This window comes from Lithobates pipiens, unplaced genomic scaffold (genome assembly GCF_037356315.1).
Source record: "Lithobates pipiens isolate NorthernLeopardFrog02 unplaced genomic scaffold, aLitPip1_a1.2 Scaffold_27, whole genome shotgun sequence".
Lineage (NCBI taxonomy): Eukaryota > Metazoa > Chordata > Amphibia > Anura > Ranidae > Lithobates > Lithobates pipiens.
In genome coordinates this window covers 201,892,926-201,911,813 of record NW_027507788.1, presented here as the reverse complement: position 1 = coordinate 201,911,813, position 18,888 = coordinate 201,892,926, and the positions used below count along the sequence as shown (strand labels likewise).

The 18,888-nt window shown below is 39.5% G+C and overlaps 1 protein-coding gene across 11 annotated transcripts in view; it reads right to left on the bottom strand.

The window, feature by feature from the left end:
• NCAM1 (neural cell adhesion molecule 1) overlaps nt 1-18,888 on the bottom strand; it is a 503,899-nt gene that overhangs the window by 105,397 nt on the left and 379,614 nt on the right. For all 11 annotated transcript variants that reach the window (XM_077458119.1, XM_077458120.1, XM_077458126.1 and 8 more), the window contains one exon: nt 2,549-2,699. In XM_077458119.1, the coding sequence (XP_077314245.1) occupies nt 2,549-2,699 (151 nt within the window). The remainder of the gene's footprint in view (nt 1-2,548; nt 2,700-18,888) is intronic.

Sequence of the window (18,888 nt, the reverse complement as noted above, 5' to 3'; positions counted from 1 at the left end):
CAACATGATGAAGCAATTTCCCTAGAAACAATGGAATCATCAAGGAAATACATTCTGATCTTTCTCATCCCTTTTCATAAATGTGAAGAGTTTTAATGACCCTTAACCAGAGTCAAGGTTACCGGAAAGGTCTACAAGAAAGGCAGAAATAGTTATTAGCTCCAGATGCCCATTTGTGGCAGAATTTGGGTTAGCAGCACATGCAGCATTTTATTTTTGGACTCTTCTATGGCTGGACTCAATGTTACTTGGTAGTTTTTTCCTTTTTAATTTTCAAAAGATTTTATTGTAGAATAATGCAATAACAGATATTGATAACAACCATTGAATATGAGATACAGAGAGTTGACGGGCCAAAGAAAAATAAAACAAACAGGAAGTGCCCGGATAAATTGAAAAACATGCGTTACTAACAGAGGAAAGGGAAAGAAAAAGGAAAAGGCCTATGGGCCTGGGGCCCAGATGCTGTATACTATACATTCCTTATCGCTAGGTCCGGTAGGTCCGGGGGCATCCCGTCCCCTCTCGACACCTCAGTGAGCTGTGTACTTGGTAGTTTTTTATGGGAATACCTAGTAAATGTGTTTCCTTGTACTTCTAGACATCTTTACACTGGGAAACAAGGCTTCACACGTTCATCTCTCTGGTGATCAACTTTCTTGAAATTGGGGCCTCTGACATCACCAAAAGACCACTTATAATATTCATTGAATGTAATGCTATAGAACGACGATGTCAAAGACTCCAGACATATGATAGGAGATGATCAAAGGCTACAGACCTGCTGCAAGAAATGACCAGAGACTGCAGACATGCTACAGGAGTTGAAACAAAAATGGAAAACTAAGAGATATCTTCACCGCACTTCGTGGTAGGAAGTGGATATCTCAGAGTGATCATTCAAAGGAAAAAGGGGGTGCCACCGTCCATACTGAATATAGCAAATACAGAGCAAAACGGGACTTGGGGACTTTAAAGGCACCAGTATAAATCAAGGTACAATAAATTATTTTTTATAGATTTATTCAAGACGGTACAAAATAGAATGATTAAAAACCATAAACAGAGATTCTGTTCATTCAAAGGGACCTATATCAGCAATAACATCACAATACAGCACAATATGATCAAAAGTTAATTTATTGTACCTTGATTTTTACTGGTGCCTTTAAAGTCCCCAAGTCCCATTTTGCTCTGTATATGCTACAGGAGTTGTTGGAGACTGGGGACATGCTTCAAGAGAAAGTCATAGACTGGAGAAAAAAAACATAAGGCTACTTATAATAAAATCCCTTTACTACTGGAAGCTGGTCAAAATAATATTTTCCTTCACTGTCTTGAGTAAGCACCTAAGAGCTGCAGGATGGCACCAGATGGGCTACATCTTTGAGTAGAAGAGGGTACTAGAAGCATCCATTACTAAAACTAGTGCCTGAAAAGCTCCTGTAAACTGCCTCTTCTGCAGCCCCAGTGTGAAAGCCCTAGTGCTTTCACACTGGAGAGGTGCGCTTGCAGGACAGGAAAAAAAGTCTTGCAAGCAGCATCTTTGGGGCACCGCTCCTCCACCGCCCCTGCCATTGAAATCAATGGCCAGCCCTGCTGAAGCACTTGCAAAGCTCTTCGACAGGGACACTTTGCAAGTAACCCTTTTTCGGCTGCTAGCAGCCTAAAAGCATCACTTAAATGGCGATAAAGCACCACTAAAACGTGCAGCGCTTTACTGCTTCCGCCCCCACCACCCTAGTTAGAAAGTAGCCTTAGTATTGTTCAGTATTTGGCAAACACTATAGAGATGTTCATGTGTATACTCAAGGAGATAAAGGATGAATTTACTTTGTAGAGTATGCAGAGATAAGATACGATTACTTCATGATCAATGTAAAAAGAGTTAAAAATAGTAAATGGATATGTTTAATTTTTCAGTAACTGCCAAATGTTATAGAGTTGTTTATGTTTACTCAAGAAGATTATAGAAAAGTTGAAAAAATTGTGTAAACCTCTTAGCTCTTGTACACACGGTCGGAGATTCCGACAACCAAATCCGTTGGATTTTGTCCGTCGGATTTTGTCCGACGGATTTTGTCTGAAACTGTTTCATACACACAGTCAGACAAAGTTGTCGGAAAATCCAACGTGATTACGTTATTTTGTTACGACAGGACTACGTTCACGCTAGTAGCCAATAGCTTTGGTGTAGGAATTTGATCTGAGCATGTGTGGCACTTTGTCCGATCGGAATTCTCTACACATAATCGGAGTATGTCCGATCGGAGCATTTTGTCGGAAAATGTTTCCAACACGTTGGAAAACTTGTTCCGTCGGATATTCCGACGCAAAACAGTCCGATGTAGACCACACACAGTCGGAATATCCGACAAAACGGTCTGATCGGACACATTCCGTCGGAATCTCCGACCGTGTGTACAAGGGCTTAGCTGCTTAGTTTTTTACTGGCCAATAAATAATTTGTGCATATATTTTATGAGTAATCAGTGATGATACAACCAATTCTCATTAATAAACATGAATTAAAATGAAAAAAACTTACACTGGACTTCAAAGTACATGGCTTGTGTGTCTTGTCCAATGGTGTTACTAGCAATGCAGAAATACTCGCCGGCATCGGTGTACTGGATGTCCTTAAGAGTGAGAGAGGACATCCTGATATGTCCCTGTACCACTATTCTTCCATCCAAAGTCTGCAAGGAGAAGAAGCACGTTAGCATACCTAAAGTATCAGAGGTCAGAACAATACCATGTAGATATCCCCATTTAGAGTTAAAACTGCTACGATGGAAAATATTGTATTTGATAAATCCAAAAGTTGATGTACCCAAGACTACAGTCAGTCTCTGCATTTTAAAAGGTGGACTTGTCAATGCACACTGTGCATATGTTTTGCTTTTCGGTCCAATACTATATTTTAATGCATGTTGGAGATTAGAATTTTGTGAAATAAAAATTAAAAAAAAATGTAGATTCTTTCAGCTTAAACAACTACCTAAACATAATCAACATATAACCTAAGTTATCAAATGACTAAAGTATAGTCTTATTTTTGTAGGTTGCATTTTTATGGAAGAGTACCTATCAGCCTCATATAGAATGTAGACCTGAGCCACCTGCTTTCACCCAGACCTAAGAATCACCACCATTACTAAGCTCCATTTCAAAACTGAATCTGCACCATACTATTATTCAATAGTGTGATATGAACATCATCCCACGTTGCTGAAGATGCACCTAAACTCAATTATCCACTTTTCTTGTCACAAAAACAGCACTGATGCAGACAACCATTTTGCCATTTAGGGGCTGCATTATGTGAAAACCTGCCCAGGCAATGAAATAACTCTCTCCAATATTTGATTACTGGATATAATATACACACTGCAACAACGATCATCGTGATGCGCGCCTCCAGGGGCATGCAGCGGCTTGTCATCCTGGAAGACGTCATATGACGTCCGGTCAGGATAACACAACCACACAACCACTTTGCGGGCGTCATTTTGTTATATGGCGGATGGCAAGTGGTTAAACAGTGCTCCGCGAGATGTTCAAAGCTTGGGATATTATTTTATAACCTAACTCTGCTTTAACCTTCTCCACAACTTTATCCCTGACTTTTCTGCTGTGTTCCTTGGTCTTCGTGATGCTGTTTGTTCAATAAGGTTCTCTAAAAAAACCTCTGAGGGCTCCACAAAACAGCTATATTTATTCTGTAATTAAATTACACACAGGTGGACTCCATTTACTAATTAGGTGACTTTGGAAGGCAATTGGTTCCACTAGATTTTAGTTAGGGATATCAGAATAAAGGGGGCTGAATACAAATGCACATCACACTTTTCAGATATCTAAAGAAATTTGAAAACAATTTATCATTTTCCTTCCACTGCACAATTATGTGCCGTTTTGTGTTGGTCTATCTCATAAAATCCCAATAAAATACATTTACATTTCTGGTTGTAACGTGACAAAATGTGGAAAAATTCAAGGGGCAAGAATACTTTTTCAAGGCACTGTGCATGAAAAAGAAAGGACTGATACTGGACTGATAAGTAAGCCAGCTGTTATGTGGCTTCCAAAGAAACAAAAACAGTTGGTGTATATAGAAATAAACATAGCTAGGTAAAAATCTAGAGATACTTATCTGAACAGTGTTTGTTGTAACACATAATCATTATGTTCTAATGTCATGTGGGCCAATATCTACTTTTACAGCCCAACTAGACTTTATATAGTTCATTACTGCAGTCCATAAAAACGTAAGGCCACAAAGGCACATATGAGAGATGTCCTGCCTAATTAAGACAAAGAAGGTAAAATGTACTTACGCCTGGTCAGCCTTTTTCTTCTCTGTAACCTACTTCAATTACAGCGTACTTGCACCATAAAGGTGCTATCAACAGGCAAATGACTGTAAACAGTTTGGCAATCTAATCTAATTATATCTCAGACTAATGTGCTGTAACCGTTCTGAAATAGAAAGTGATTGCAAATTACATTTTTATGGGCTCCTAAATTGGGGAGTAATTGACAGTCATATGTTCTGTTTCCTTTAAGCCTTCCCTGTCCTTACAGCAGGTAATTTTTACAAAATCTTGCTGAAGGCTCATTACAGTGGTGCACTACACACTGCATTAGCGCTTTTTTTTCAATTACAAAATGTCTCCAATGAAACAGAAAAGCTAAATACCTTGTGTTTTGTGTCTGTCTTCCTTCAGCTGCACTTAAAAATAGTGGAGTCAATAGCATCCACTGTAGTTCTTGGACAGCTTTTTTTTTTTTACTTAATTTTACTCTAAAACTATATATAGTGTCTAACAGTAAGCTTGACAATATGTGTAATGGTGGAAGCCAATATATCTGCGTTGGCCACAGCAATTCCAGTCCCTCTATCTCTTCTCTAAAACAGAATAGCATTTGTGGATTGAATTGAACTGGTCGTTATGAACAATGTACCTACTTATGTACCTACCTATGTACCTACTTATGCACCTACATATGCACCTACATATGCACCTGCATATGCACCTACATATGCACCTGCATATGCACCTGCATATGCACCTGCATATGCACCTGCATATGCACCTGCATATGCACCTGCTTTGGCGGCACAGTGGTGTAGTGGGTAGCACTCTCGCCTAGCAGTAAAAAGGGTCACTGGTTCAAATCCCAACCACAACACTACCTGCCTGGACTTTGCATGTTCTCCCTGTTCCTGCGTGAGTTTTCCTCCGGGTACTCCAGTTTCCTCTCACGCTCCAAAGACATGCAGGTAGGTTAATTGGCTTCTGTCCAAAATTGGCCCTAGTATATGAATGGGGACCTTGGATTGTGGGCTTCTTGAGGGTAGGGACCAATGTGGATGTGCAATGTCAAGGGATAAGGCAACTGTAGACACTCACTCAGGATGGACTGGTGCCTTTATTCAACCAAACTAACTATGCAACTATATACTGCATTTCCTCCAATAGTCACAAATAATCATTTAGCATAATGAAACTTATGCAGTCTGACCTGTGATGGTTTTCACATTCGGCACATAACATTTCTCTTTGACCTTTAACGTCACACAAAGCCTATGGGGTTTTTGTGGATAAGTTGACTTATCTCTATATGGGTAGGAAGACATTTGCACATCTTGAAATATATCTCTAGATTTCAATGACCTAGCTGATGTCAGGCCCAATGGAAGCCAGGGTCAATAGTGAGCCCTTTTCAGCTCTATCGCACAGAAAATGATCATATTCACTCAGATGGCAATTTTCCAACAAATTGGTTAAAATCTCTGGCCAATACCTAGCATCATTGAGTTCCTAGGGGCTCTTGTTATTACCTCATATGAATTCAGAAATGGCTCAATTCATAAATAATGACCAAAATCAAAAGAAAGAGCATCAGTTGTATGTATTGGGTTGTCTATGGGCACTTTAAGTGCTAGTTAGATAAACAGAAATTGTACCCACATTTCCCAAGCTACAGGGTGTGGCTTCAACAAGACTATCCCTCTGCCTGCTGTGAACCATAGCCATTTTCAGATTATATGAGACATCTTTGACCACATCTATCTATCTATCTATCTATCTATCTATCTCTCTATCTATCTATCTCTCTATCTCTCTATCTATCTATCTCTCTATCTATCTCTCTATCTATCTATCTATCTCTCTATCTATCTATCTCTCTATCTATCTATCTATCTCTCTATCTATCTATCTCTCTATCTATCTATCTCTCTATCTCTCTATCTATCTCTCTATCTCTCTATCTCTCTATCTATCTATCTATCTATCTATCTATCTATCTATCTATCTATCTATCTCTCTATCTATTTATCTATCTATCTATCAAAACTACAGCCAGTATGGATACCATTAAATTAATTGCAACTAACACTCATATCTTAAATCCTCTGCATCCTGCTGCAAAATGCAATTGAAGGTCCTGCTCCTTATTATTAACACCTTTGTTATAACAACCTTTGCACATGAACTTTGCAATGTATTACGATAACGATGACAATTATTTAATTTATGTAATTGATACACAGAATGCATTTTTTTTTCCTCTCAAAGTGAGAGCTAAATCCCCTCTACCTAGAGAAATAGTATAGAATAGTTAGCACTCCCCTTGTTTTGTTACAAATCTGTAAATTCTGTAAATTGAGACTTTAGGTGAAAATAAGAAATGTCTGAAGAAGCTCACTGTAGTTAGTACAGTATGGATACCAGGCATTTATAAAAATAATATAAACAAATTCAGCTGTTTAAAGCCCGAAAATTAGGGGTAGTTATACAATGGTAGACATTCCCTATGAGAGACTTTCAGTCTTCATTTGGATTGGCTGAGGTTCTGGAGAAACACATGGCCAGTGAAAGGAGTACCTGCTTCTCTTTTTAAGGTGACTTTACTATGAGAAAAATATAGGGAGCTTCTATTGCTGACCTCTGCTTTGAGAATATTAGTTCCCTGGTTGCCTTCCTGATGTGCTTGCTTTCTAAGTTTCTGATTGGGAAAAAAGTATAAAGATAAAAGCTTTTGACACCAAACTAGTTCACAGCATGCTTGTCCCAGGTCTGTGATTTAGGCCGGGTTCACACTGGTATGATACAGCTGTTGTACGACTGTCATTCTACTTTGCCCTGCAAAATCGGAGCTGCATCAGTCCTACTTCCATCCGACTTGAAAGAACAGGATAAGATTTTGCTCCAACTTTGAGATAGTCTGACTTGTCCTTTGACCAATCAAAACAATCCCAGTGTGACATAAATTCCTTTTACTGCTGCTGTAATCACCATGTCGGATGTCAAAAGTCAGATGGTTAGGACAAGGATTCAACTTTGATCCGACTTCAGTGATATTCACTGGGCTGAAGTAGGACCAAAGTCGGACCAAAGTAGTGCAGTAACCTTTTTCACAGTCAGCCCGACTTGTGTCAGACCAGTTAAGACGGCTCTCAGTTAAGATGGCTTGATTTACATACGTGATGCAACATGCACTCCTAATTTCGGAGCGTTTGTCGTACCAGTGTGAACCCAGCCTAAAAAGTATTAACAGCAGGCACAGATCTTTAAAAGAGGGTCAGAAGTGGCAGTGCTTGCAAATGCTTTGGCGTTAAAGCTGTACCTACAAACAAAAACGTAGTGGGGTTGATTTACTAAAACTGGAGTTTATAAAATCTTCTGCAGCTGTGCATGGTAGCCAATTAGTTTCTAACGTCAGCTTGTTCAATTAAGCTTTAGACAAAAAAAAGTTCTAGAAGCTGATTCATTTCTATGCAGAGCTGCACCGAATTTTTCACTCGCTAGGTTTAGTAAATCAATCCTGAAATATGTAAACAGTTGACTGATACTTAAATGTGCTGGCTGCAGGTTAGGCCTAAGCTGGCCACACATTATACATATTTCTTATTCAATTTCCTTTCAATTTACATTCAACTATGTAGTGCGAGTATACTCCTTTACCCCTTGATAATGTTCTTTTGAACAAAGCACGTCAGGGGAAACTACAGCAGTGTCGTCATCACACCCGCCGGGGTGTTGCATGTGTTTGAATGTATTACAAAAACATACTCCTGCCTTGTTGTAAGCAGTTTTAACCTTTATTAAAAGCTTGAACTTTTAAATACTACACTATAGGGTTGATTTACCAAAGGCAAATAGACTGTGTACTTTTGAAAGTGCAGTTGCACTCTGCAAGGGCATTTGCTCCAGAGCTTAGTAAATAGTGGAGAGCTCTGCTGACTTCCATCATTCAATCATGTGTAAGCAAAAATGCTGTTTTTGTAATTTTCCTTGCACGTGATTGGATGATGCAAGTCAGCAGAGCTCTCCATCATTTACTAAGCTTTGGAGCAACTGATCTTGCAGAGTGCAACTGCACTCTGCCTTTAGTAAATCAACTCCTATGAGTTCCTCCTTTGTCTCACCTCCTCACTGTCTATCGCGGATCATCTTAGTTGTATGCTAATCCATCATGGAATCCATCTTGACATCCATCCATCCTAGGGGGATACTGGGATAAGGTGCACCCAGACCTCCATCTTGCGGTCATATTAGCTGGTAAGCGGCTTGTGAGTGGGTTGTGCACTTCTGGGTGTGAAGATTTCTTTTACTGAATTAGAGCATTAAAATCCTGCTAACACTCAAGTGTTTATATGAATTTTTTGCACAAGAGCACTCTCTTCTTTTTCTGATGGATTTTATTGGAATATTTATGAATTGTTTCTATTAACGTTTTAATTACTCTTTCATTTGTACATATGGTTCTTGATTTATTTTTGATCTTTATGTATTTTTTTCACTTGATTGGCATTATGATCTTAAGCACTTTATATTAATAGCGCAACACAATTTTAATTTCATTGGTTTGTGTATTTTTATGTGGATGCACCATGAGTGCAGCTATCACTAAGATATATTTATTTACATGTTCATTTGATCTGTGTGGCACTTTTGCACAGCTTACTTTTGGCTTATTATGTAGTGCAAGGGTCTGACTGATTGCATACAAATTTAAAGTGTTCAGGTTTGACCTCATATTATGTGGTTTTGATAAATCTAAAGGAAATTATACAAGGAAATTGTATAATGTATGGCCATTCTTAAGCTTTATTTTTACCTGGTGATCCAGCCAATAACACACGTTCTGTCTTAGGCTGACTTCATTCTGGATGGTGGCGCAAAGGAGACACCTTTGGACAGCAAAATTGTCAATCTGGGGTGAAGGTAGTGTTGAATGAACAACAGATTTAAATAGATTTGTCTAACAAATGAAAGCCAGATTGCAGTTTACACTAGTTAAAGTGGTTGCTAAGCCACCCTAACATGCATGCACTATCAGCACTGCCTCCTTTTGTAGTGTCCCACTCTGTGTGTGATTTATACAAATAAATGCTGCAAATACCTCATTTCAGAGCAGAGATTGTGATCACTTGACCGGACGACTTTCTCCTTTCCTCCTCTGACAGATGCAGTGGGAGGGGCTAAGATTCCTCTGCTGACGTCAGTCGGGGGGGCGGAGGAGGAGGAAATTAGGGGAGGAGGAGAATAGGAGAGAGACAGCCGGTCATGTGATTGTGATCTTGGTTCTGAAATTAGGTATTTGCGACATTTATTTTTCTAAATCATACACAGAAGACAATGCAATAGGAGGCAGTGCTGATTGTGTATACAGGTTAGTGTTATGCAAGCAGCAAGAGGGGGGTGGCACTGTCATGAGCTGACAGGCAGGGAGGAGGACATAGGAGCAGAGAGGAGACAGAGAGCAGGGCTACGAATGATGGAGGCACATAAACTGACCACGGCGTCAGGGCTCAGCAGCCATGATACACGGTGGTCAGTTTACAGAGGGGAGGGCAGAAACTGGCAGGATCAGCCAGGTTTTGTAGGTATTACAGGGGGCCAAATTCCACAGGGCAAGCACTGTGTCATATAACATGCTTAAAAGGAGTAGGATCCATTTTTTAGGGGTTAACAAACATTTTAAGCTATTACAGTAACAGTTTTTTTTTTTCCTGCTGGGATAAAGGTTTTACATAAACAAATAAAAGCTAAGTATTGTATTCTCTGTCAGTGTCAAATTGTTGGTCTCACCCACTTTTTCTGGACAGCGTGGTCTGTTAAGGAATGTTGAAAAAAATAGACTTACTGGCTGGATCACCAGGTAAAAAAAAATAAGAAAGAAAAAAACAATGCAGCCACCACAACTACTATAAGAACTGGTAAGCTCTGCAACATAATAACCTTTTTTTGTTGTTGCGTTTATTACTGCTTTAACTGATACATGGTTTTATTTCTGCAAGGGATTCTTTTATTGCTTATGAAAATAAGTTCATGCATTGTTAATGTTGGCAACGACTTTAGCCCTACCAAATGTCCAAATCATTTTTAAAGTCCCCTAACCTCAAAGTAGAATAATTTTTCTGATTCTGCTATTCATGAATAATTTCCTGTTTCAAGCCTTCGATCTTCAGGATGTGCTAATGAAACTAGGACTTGCATTAAAAAGGCTTGGAAATTAGGTCATCTTAGCAGGAGACTAAGAATAGAGCCTATACTTTTCCATCTATATATATATATAAAACGGCATTCTAAATTTAAACACCACTTTTGAAGTAACTTTGCGGGAGACAACTCATAAAAAAGTCACTTTTAAAGGAAAACTGCACTGAAAGAAATACATGTAAGTTGAGATAGCTATCAACACTCTAAACATGTTCATTTTGTGATATCTTTATCTTTGATGTTTACTGAATCACTGACCCTATCCAAGCATGCAGGACCTCCAATCTGCATACATGTTCTAGTTTTGACTCAGTGTATTGAACTTTTTGGACCTTCATGACAATAAAGCATCTGGTTTACTTCAAAAGACATTTGCCACCAATCTAGGCAAGAAGCATAACTAAATATACTTAAGCTATGCATGCTGGTAACTGAAGTCTCTTTATATCAAGATCCTTAATCCCCTGTAAACCAGAAGTCAAGCTCAGAGTGGTAGTGCCAAAACTTCTGGCAAGCTGAACTACTTTGTATTGCAGTCCAGTACAAACTCCTAAACAAATAAGCATGTATCAACCTATCATATCAAATAAATCTTTAGTTTCTTTTCCCTTTCTTGTCTTTTGATCAACACATTTGATATTTTAAGGAACCAACAGGCTACAATAGCCATGTCGTTGCCTGCATTTTGACTTTCAATATTGTAGTTATTAATCTATGCAGAATTTTTAGAATAATAATATGGCCAAGGTGCCGTAGCCGAATACTCAACCTATACACATTTCTTTATAGAGTTCCAACAAAAAAGACCACTTACACATCTCTACCATTTCAAACGTCAAACTAGAGTAAATGATTTCAAATGTTACATGAACACCTCTTAATTACATTACATGAGGTTTTGTTAGAATAGAATATGACTACATGAAAGTAGCTGTTAATTTTTCGAGATTAAAGGTTAATGTCTAACATGGGATGAAACAAGCTGGGTTGGTGCAAGTTGAGTTAGGTCTAAATAAATAATAAATAAAATTAAATAAAATAAAATGTTTTTCCTTTACATAAATGTGGTGCTAACAATGTGCACTGACAAATAAACATATAAAATGTTTGAAGTGTTACTTTATTAAACATCTTGCTCTGCAAAGTTATACATCTATACGGAAGGAAAGTTACATTTAAAATCAACTCACTTCCTGGAACTATACGTGACAATTAAGCTATTATCAGGGTCTACTTCTCCCAACGTGCCGCACCCAAGCAGATTTGTACTTTGGTTGTCTATCATTGGCGATGGATCAAAATCTCCTCTGTGATATTAACAGGACAATTTTCAGGCAATTTTAAAAACTTTGAATTGGCTTTCTGTTGCAAAAATTACTGAACAAATCAAAAGCACCTACTACCAACATATTAGATCATTTCATTATATCAAGAAACAACTGCTAATCGTGGGTTATATTTATCTGTTTGTTAATTTTTACAATCGAAGTCTGGTTGTAAGTGACTGAAATCACCCAAAAAAATATTTTGTCACAGCTGGATTTTGTGTGGGGTTGCCCTTAGGTCCCCAAAATTGAGCCGTCCTGTCCCTGTGACATGACAACAAATGTTCCCAAGTGCAATGTCACTCTTCCACATAGGACAGATTTGAGGTCCTAGTGGCACCTCCAGTAAGAGCAGCTTAGGCATAGCTTACAGTGTTAAGCTGCCCATACACTAGAAGAATTTTTCATTTTAAGAATGGACATTACATTTTCGAATCATTAGTGGGGTTAGTTATCAACCAAGGTGATAGAAATTGTTTCGCTAAAAAAACATGTTCCATCCTATTCCTTCAAAATCTCCTTAGCCCCGTACACACGATCAGAAATTCTGCCAGCAAAAGTCGGATGTGAGCTTTTGGTCATAAATTCCGACCATGTGTATGCTCCATTGGACTTTTGCTGGCAGAATTACAGCCAGCAAAAGATTGAGAGCGCGTTCTCTATTTTTCGGTCAGAAAAAGTTCCGATAGGAAATTCCAATCATCTGTACAAATTCCGATGCACAAAATTCCTACGCATGCTCGGAAACAATTCGATGCATGCTCGGAAGCATTGAACTTAATTTTCTCAGGTTGTTGTAGTGTTGTACGTCACTGCATTCTTAATGGTCAAAACCCTGTGTATGAAAGGCAAGCTTGAGCGGAATTCCGTCTGAAAAACCATTCAAGTTTTTTTCGGACAGAAAATACGCTCATCTGTACGGGGCATAACAGTATATGTGGTTTTCATTTGGAAAAGTTCATTTGTTTTACAAAATAGGTTGTTAAACTGAACACTTTGTCAAGCCAACAAATGAACTGAGAATTTTTTGTAGCAATTTCCCTTCTAATATTTCTATGAACATTAATTAAAAAAAAATATTAGTGTATCTAGATAGCTGCAGAGAGCACAGAGCTGAACACCAGCTAATGGAACAACAGATGCCAGCCAACCTACAGCAGTAAAGGTGGCCATTGTACCCTTAGACAAACTGAATGTGAGGATCCACCTTCTCCAACACATCCCTGAACCAGTGAGTGGCCATTGTACCCTTAGCCCTTGTACACACGGTCGGAGAATCCGTCGGAATGTGTCCTATCGGACCGTGTTGTCGGATAATCCAACTGTGTGTAGTAATGCTCGGACTGATTCCTTCGGAATATCCGTCGGACCCAATTTTCCAATTTGTTGGAAATATTTCCCGACCAACTGGTTCGATCGGACATACTCCGATCATGTGTAGAGAATTGTGTTCGGACCAAGTGCCACGCATGCTCAGATCAAATTCCTACATCAAAGCTATTGGCTACTAGCCTGAACGTAGTCCCATCGTAACGAAATTACGTCATCACGTTCTGAATGATCGGATTTTTCGTCAACTTAGTCCGACCGTGTGTATGCAACAGTTTCGGACAAGATCCGACGGACAAAATCCGACGGGCAAAATCCGAAGGATATGGTTGTCGAAATCTCCAACCGTGTGTACAGGGGCTAAGACAAACTGAATGTGAGGATCCACCTTCTCCAACACATCCCTCAACCAGTGAAGTGGCATACATTTGTGGAGGTCGCTGCCTGCTTCTCAATATAGCTGATACAGGGATGAACGGCCCCCTGGTGGTCCAGTGTGGATGTCCATGATTTTCAAGTTACTATTAATTGAAGACCCCCTGGTGGTAAAGGAGGGAAGGGAGGCTATTTACTTTAGTTGATATGCTGTTTTATCAAGGAGTGGAGGTGAGAGTTCTGAGAGCCCATATCTTTCCGTGCTATATTTCTATTTTTTCACCTCCTGTTTCTCTGATGAGAATTCATTTGAATACTTCTGGTGCCGTTGAAAACATCTAGAGAATTATTATACAGACTTATTAATGGTGCCTGCTTTCTAATTATTTATTATTTATTTATTTCGTTTTTTAATAGCATGTTGCACTTTCTAGATTCATCATTTATTTATACACATCTTATTTGCGCAGGATCATTATGGATTTTATTTTGATTTTTGGTATTATGTGAATACTATTAGATCCAGCTGCATTTATTAGCACCTTGTTTGCAATTTGCACGTGTATATTTATTTATTGCTGCTAACACTTGTTTAGTGTATATTCACTTTTCTAGCACCTTTTTCTAGCACTTGTTTACTTATTTATTTTTTCCTATATGAGATTTACTACTATTTATATCATACTCGTAGTTTTCACTTTTAGGTAGTAGCGCGAAGGCCTGTCTATATTATTAACATTATGGCGGACACATCGGACACATTTGACACTATATTGGGACCATTGTCATTTATACAGCGATCAGAGCTACAAATAGTGACTGATTACTGTATAAATTACACTGGCAGGGAAGGGGGTTAAACACTAGGGGCCTATCAAGGGGTTAAGTGTATCCTATGGAGTGATTCTAACTGGGGGGGGTGGACTCACTACAACATGACAGAGATCATTGCTCCCGATGACAAGGAGCAGTAGATCCCTGTCATGTTGCATCTCCCCGTTCTGTCTCTCCTCGCCGCAATTGTGGGTCGCTGGCGAACATCAAGTTTGCGGGACCTGCGGGCACACTCCCGCAGCACACAGTGGGCGTAGGCGGCAAATTCAAAGGGACATACAGGTATGCCCATTTGACTGCCTGTGCCATTCTGCTGACGTATATAAGTGGTTAAGTATGTCCGTGTAAACAAGGCCTTACTCTACTAGTGAGCCTCCACAATGATAGAATGCAGCTTTGTTCCTCAGAGAGGAGAGCAAAATGCAGAAGGCTTCTAAAGCTGTGATATGTTACATTTTTGGGTTTTGGATTTAATACCTCTTTAGCACTTCAGTCAGTTTATTTTTTGCTGTTTATGCATTGTTGCAGAGATTTACATGCACCCAGAGGTGCAGCAGGAAGAAAAAGCAAATCTCTACAAAGTGATGGGAATTTCAATATCAGATAGTGGTCAATGGAACAGGTGCCCCAATTGGATAATTTACCCATACAAATGTAAAGTTTTATGTTTGCCCTCAGTTTCTGTCTAGGTGACAGAAAAACAATGGAGGTTCTAATCCTTACCTACTCTATCCAGGACTAAAGTCTAGTACACACTAAAACACTCCAGTCAGCGATCTCAGCCCATCAGGAGTTGGTCGGCTGACCTTTTTTGGTCATGCCCCTTCGGCAGAAGCCAGCCGAAGCGCTATTGTGTCCTGCTGGGGGGGGGGGGAGCTTTCCCTGCCAGAAAAAGACAGTGATTACTGCTTGCAACCATAACTACTGGCAATAATCACATGCAAAAAAATCAGACAGGCTGGTTTTCCTGAAGTCAGTCAATGGATCGACTTCAGTACATCCAGCCTTCTCATAGATGGATGGGGTCAGTCTATCTATGGCAGGCTTTAAAAGAAAAATGCTGACTGTAAATGCATTTGAAAGGGGTTGTAATCCCTTGAGGTTTTTCAACTTAATGCATTCTATACATTAAGGTGAAAAACTTTGTGTAGTGCAACAGCCTCCTCCCCCTTACCTGAACCTGATAGTTCCAGCAATGAAAATGAGTAGAGCAACTCCAGCTGCTGTCTCGGGTCCTCATTGGTTGGCTTGATAGCAGCAGGAGCATTGGCTCCCACTGCTGTCAATCAAATCCAGTGACACGGCAGCCGGGGGGGGGGGGGGGGGGGGCAGCCCGAGTCCTGTTGTATGTGTCAATGAACGCAGCAGTCGGGCTCGCCCACACAAGTGCAAGTACAGATGGGCTGTTTATGCAGCTGGTGCCTAAAACTTGAAGTTACCCAATAGGTGCAGGATCATGGGATGGCCACAGTAAATATATTGGTCAACTTTATATTAACCTCCCTGGCGGTACGATTATTTCGGATTTTTGGTGCTAAAAGCGGTACCATTATTTTGCATGAAAATTTGGCGTTTTATATTGTAGTCCTGCAATTCTTAGGAATAACTCTCTTAAATCTGTCCAAACCAGAGTCTAGCAGACATCCCGGGTATAATAAAGTTTGAAAAATGAAATCATAAATTATAATATAATAAATAATTATAAATAATTGTACCAAATAATAATATAACAATAATAAAAATTATTCAATAATGTAATCAAATCAAAAACACTGAAATTTGCTCAGTTGCAGAATTGTCACTGTCATTACTTTTCAGTATTTGATGACGGATCTCCCCACAAATCGCTATCGCTCAATTCTGCGAGTGATTCTAATTTATTATCGCTGTTTTCTAGCTGGTCTAAAATCATTTTTGATGTACAGTGACAGTTTTGGTTGCTATGGACAATCTCCAGTTTCCAGGCATAAAGAACAGTTTTTATTAGATAAAACTGCATGCAGGGCACTGGGCAGACCACTAGGGACAACGGGGATGTGAAATATTTACATACAGCAATGTAATCTGTAAGATTACATTATACTGTATGTTTACTGTTTGTTTCACTTTTTGAATTTGGCACGGAGATCGGCGATGTAATGCATCGAGCGAGACACGGCTCGCTCGTACAGCGGGGAGACAACGCTGGATCCGAGGGAGAAGGTAAGTAATCCTCCTCCTGGATCCAGCGATGCAGTCCCGAGTCTGGCTCGGGGATACCGCTTTTGGTATGAAAATTCCACCACGAGCCAGACTCGGGAATACCGTCAGGGGGGTTAACTAGTTGGAAATTCAAAATAAAATTTGCATTTATTTTCTTAAACTCAGTTGCATAAAATACATTTGTATCTATTTGTGGAAAAACAACAGTGAAAATAAGAACAGAATATAAGGAAAATGGCTATTTCAATAATTCAGGAAGTCTAGTAAAAGTCATGGTGAGTAGTATGAATTATGGATGCTGAACAAACCTATTTAAAAAATCATAAAGCCTATAAATGCAATGGTATTTTTATGTGTGTGCTGCATGACATCTGGCCCATGCTTTTATGGTGGCAATCTATTAATAAAAGCATCTACAATATATTCATAAAAAAAGGTGTTAACAACTACTGACTGAGAAAGGGAATGCCAAGTTTGCGAACACAGAGGTGCCAATAACTAATAATCCACATAGACATTCAGTCAATCAGATCTTCACAAAGTAAATGTAAATTTACTATGTAAGCAAGTTTTATTTAACCATTTTTTGTGCTGCTGCACTGTTTGCGCGGTGTTAAATGTACAGCTGCATTTATTTTATTTTGTACTGAAAGATTGTCACCAGCCCTCCCCAGGCCCACTAATGCCAATTCCTCTTCCACTGTTGAAATTAACTTTGACCATAACAATGCATTAGCCCTTTTCTTGTTGGCCTGTGACAGCAGCAAAGACCCACTGCAAAATATGTTTTAGGCGGCATTGCTTTTTAATGTTTAAATAAATAGATAAATAGTAATCTAGCGTTGTAATTTTAAAGCGAAGATCTCACTTATATGCTCCCCCCCCCCGGTGCCACATTTGGCACCTTTCAGGGGTGAGGGGAGAACGGGGGACCTGTTTTTGACAGGCCCACTTCTGGGGATGGGCCATGGTCCGATCTCCCGGAAGTTCGGCCCCCTACAGTAAAATAGACAGGAGACACTTTGGGTCCTTTATTAAAAAAATAAAATAAAAATGTCCCGTGATGTAGATTCATCTCACACCACCCGACGGACCAAAAAAGAAAAAAAAAGCTGCAACAGCACCGCCTCAATGGGAGGCTCCCACCGAGTGATGCATCTTCTCTGTGACAGCTGTTATATATCTTAGGACGGGCCACCCGGTGACATAAACAGGTGACCCCACTCCCCTCTGATGCCACGTGACATCAGAGGAAGGCGGGGTCACTCATTTATGTCACTGAGTGGCTCCACCCTCAGCTATATAACAGATGTTAATCGAGAAGAAGCATAACTCAGTGGGAGCCTCCCATGGCGGCGGAGCTTTTTTTATTTTTATTTTTTTGGTTCGTTGGGTGGTGTGAGATGGGTCTACATTGTGGGACATGGATGGGGCTACTCCAAAGCACCTTCCCCATGTTGAGGGCATGTGGCCTGGTACACTTATGCTCAGGCCGAACCAATCCCCCATCCCTATTCCTGTCTGCAGCAGTGCTGGTATCTCTCCCTAGTCTCACAGGACAGAAGAATAGCAGCAGGAGCTGTTGGCTCCTGCTGAACTTAATCAAATACTCTGAGTGGGGAGAGTGGGGTGGCTGAGCCATGCTGTGTGTCCACGGATGGACACAGCCTGGCTCAGGAGTGCGTCTGCATGTGTGTCCCCACAGCAAGCCTCTTGTTGTGGGGGCAGACTCAGAGAAGGACCAAAGTGTGCCTGGGGGGAACAACAGAAGTGGAGGTGAGCAGGGAAATATAACATCTTTTTTTTAAATTAGGTAAAAAAGAGAAGATTTTAATATAACTTTAATCCAGCAGAGAAGCTGAGAGAATCTATTGCAGCCCCATCCAGTTACTAAGCCCAACAAGCACCTTGGAAGCACTCTAAAATGACAATGAACTGCCTTAAAATCCATAACAATATTTACATTTTTCTTTCAATATATTGTGTATATTTTCTTCTTTAACCTCCCTGGCGGTGTGATTATTTCAGATTTTAGGTGCTGAAAGCGGTACAATTATTTTGCATGGAAATTTGGGGTTTTATATTGTAGGTCTGTAATTCTTAGGAATCTAACTAACTCACTTATATCTGTCCAAACCAGAGTCTAGCAGACATCCTGGGTATGATAAAGTTTGAAAAATGAAATTATAAATTATAATATAATAAATAACTATAAATAATTATACCAAATAATAATATAATAATAATAAAAATTATTCAATAATGTAATCAAATCAAAAACACTGAAATTTGCTCAGTTGCAGAAT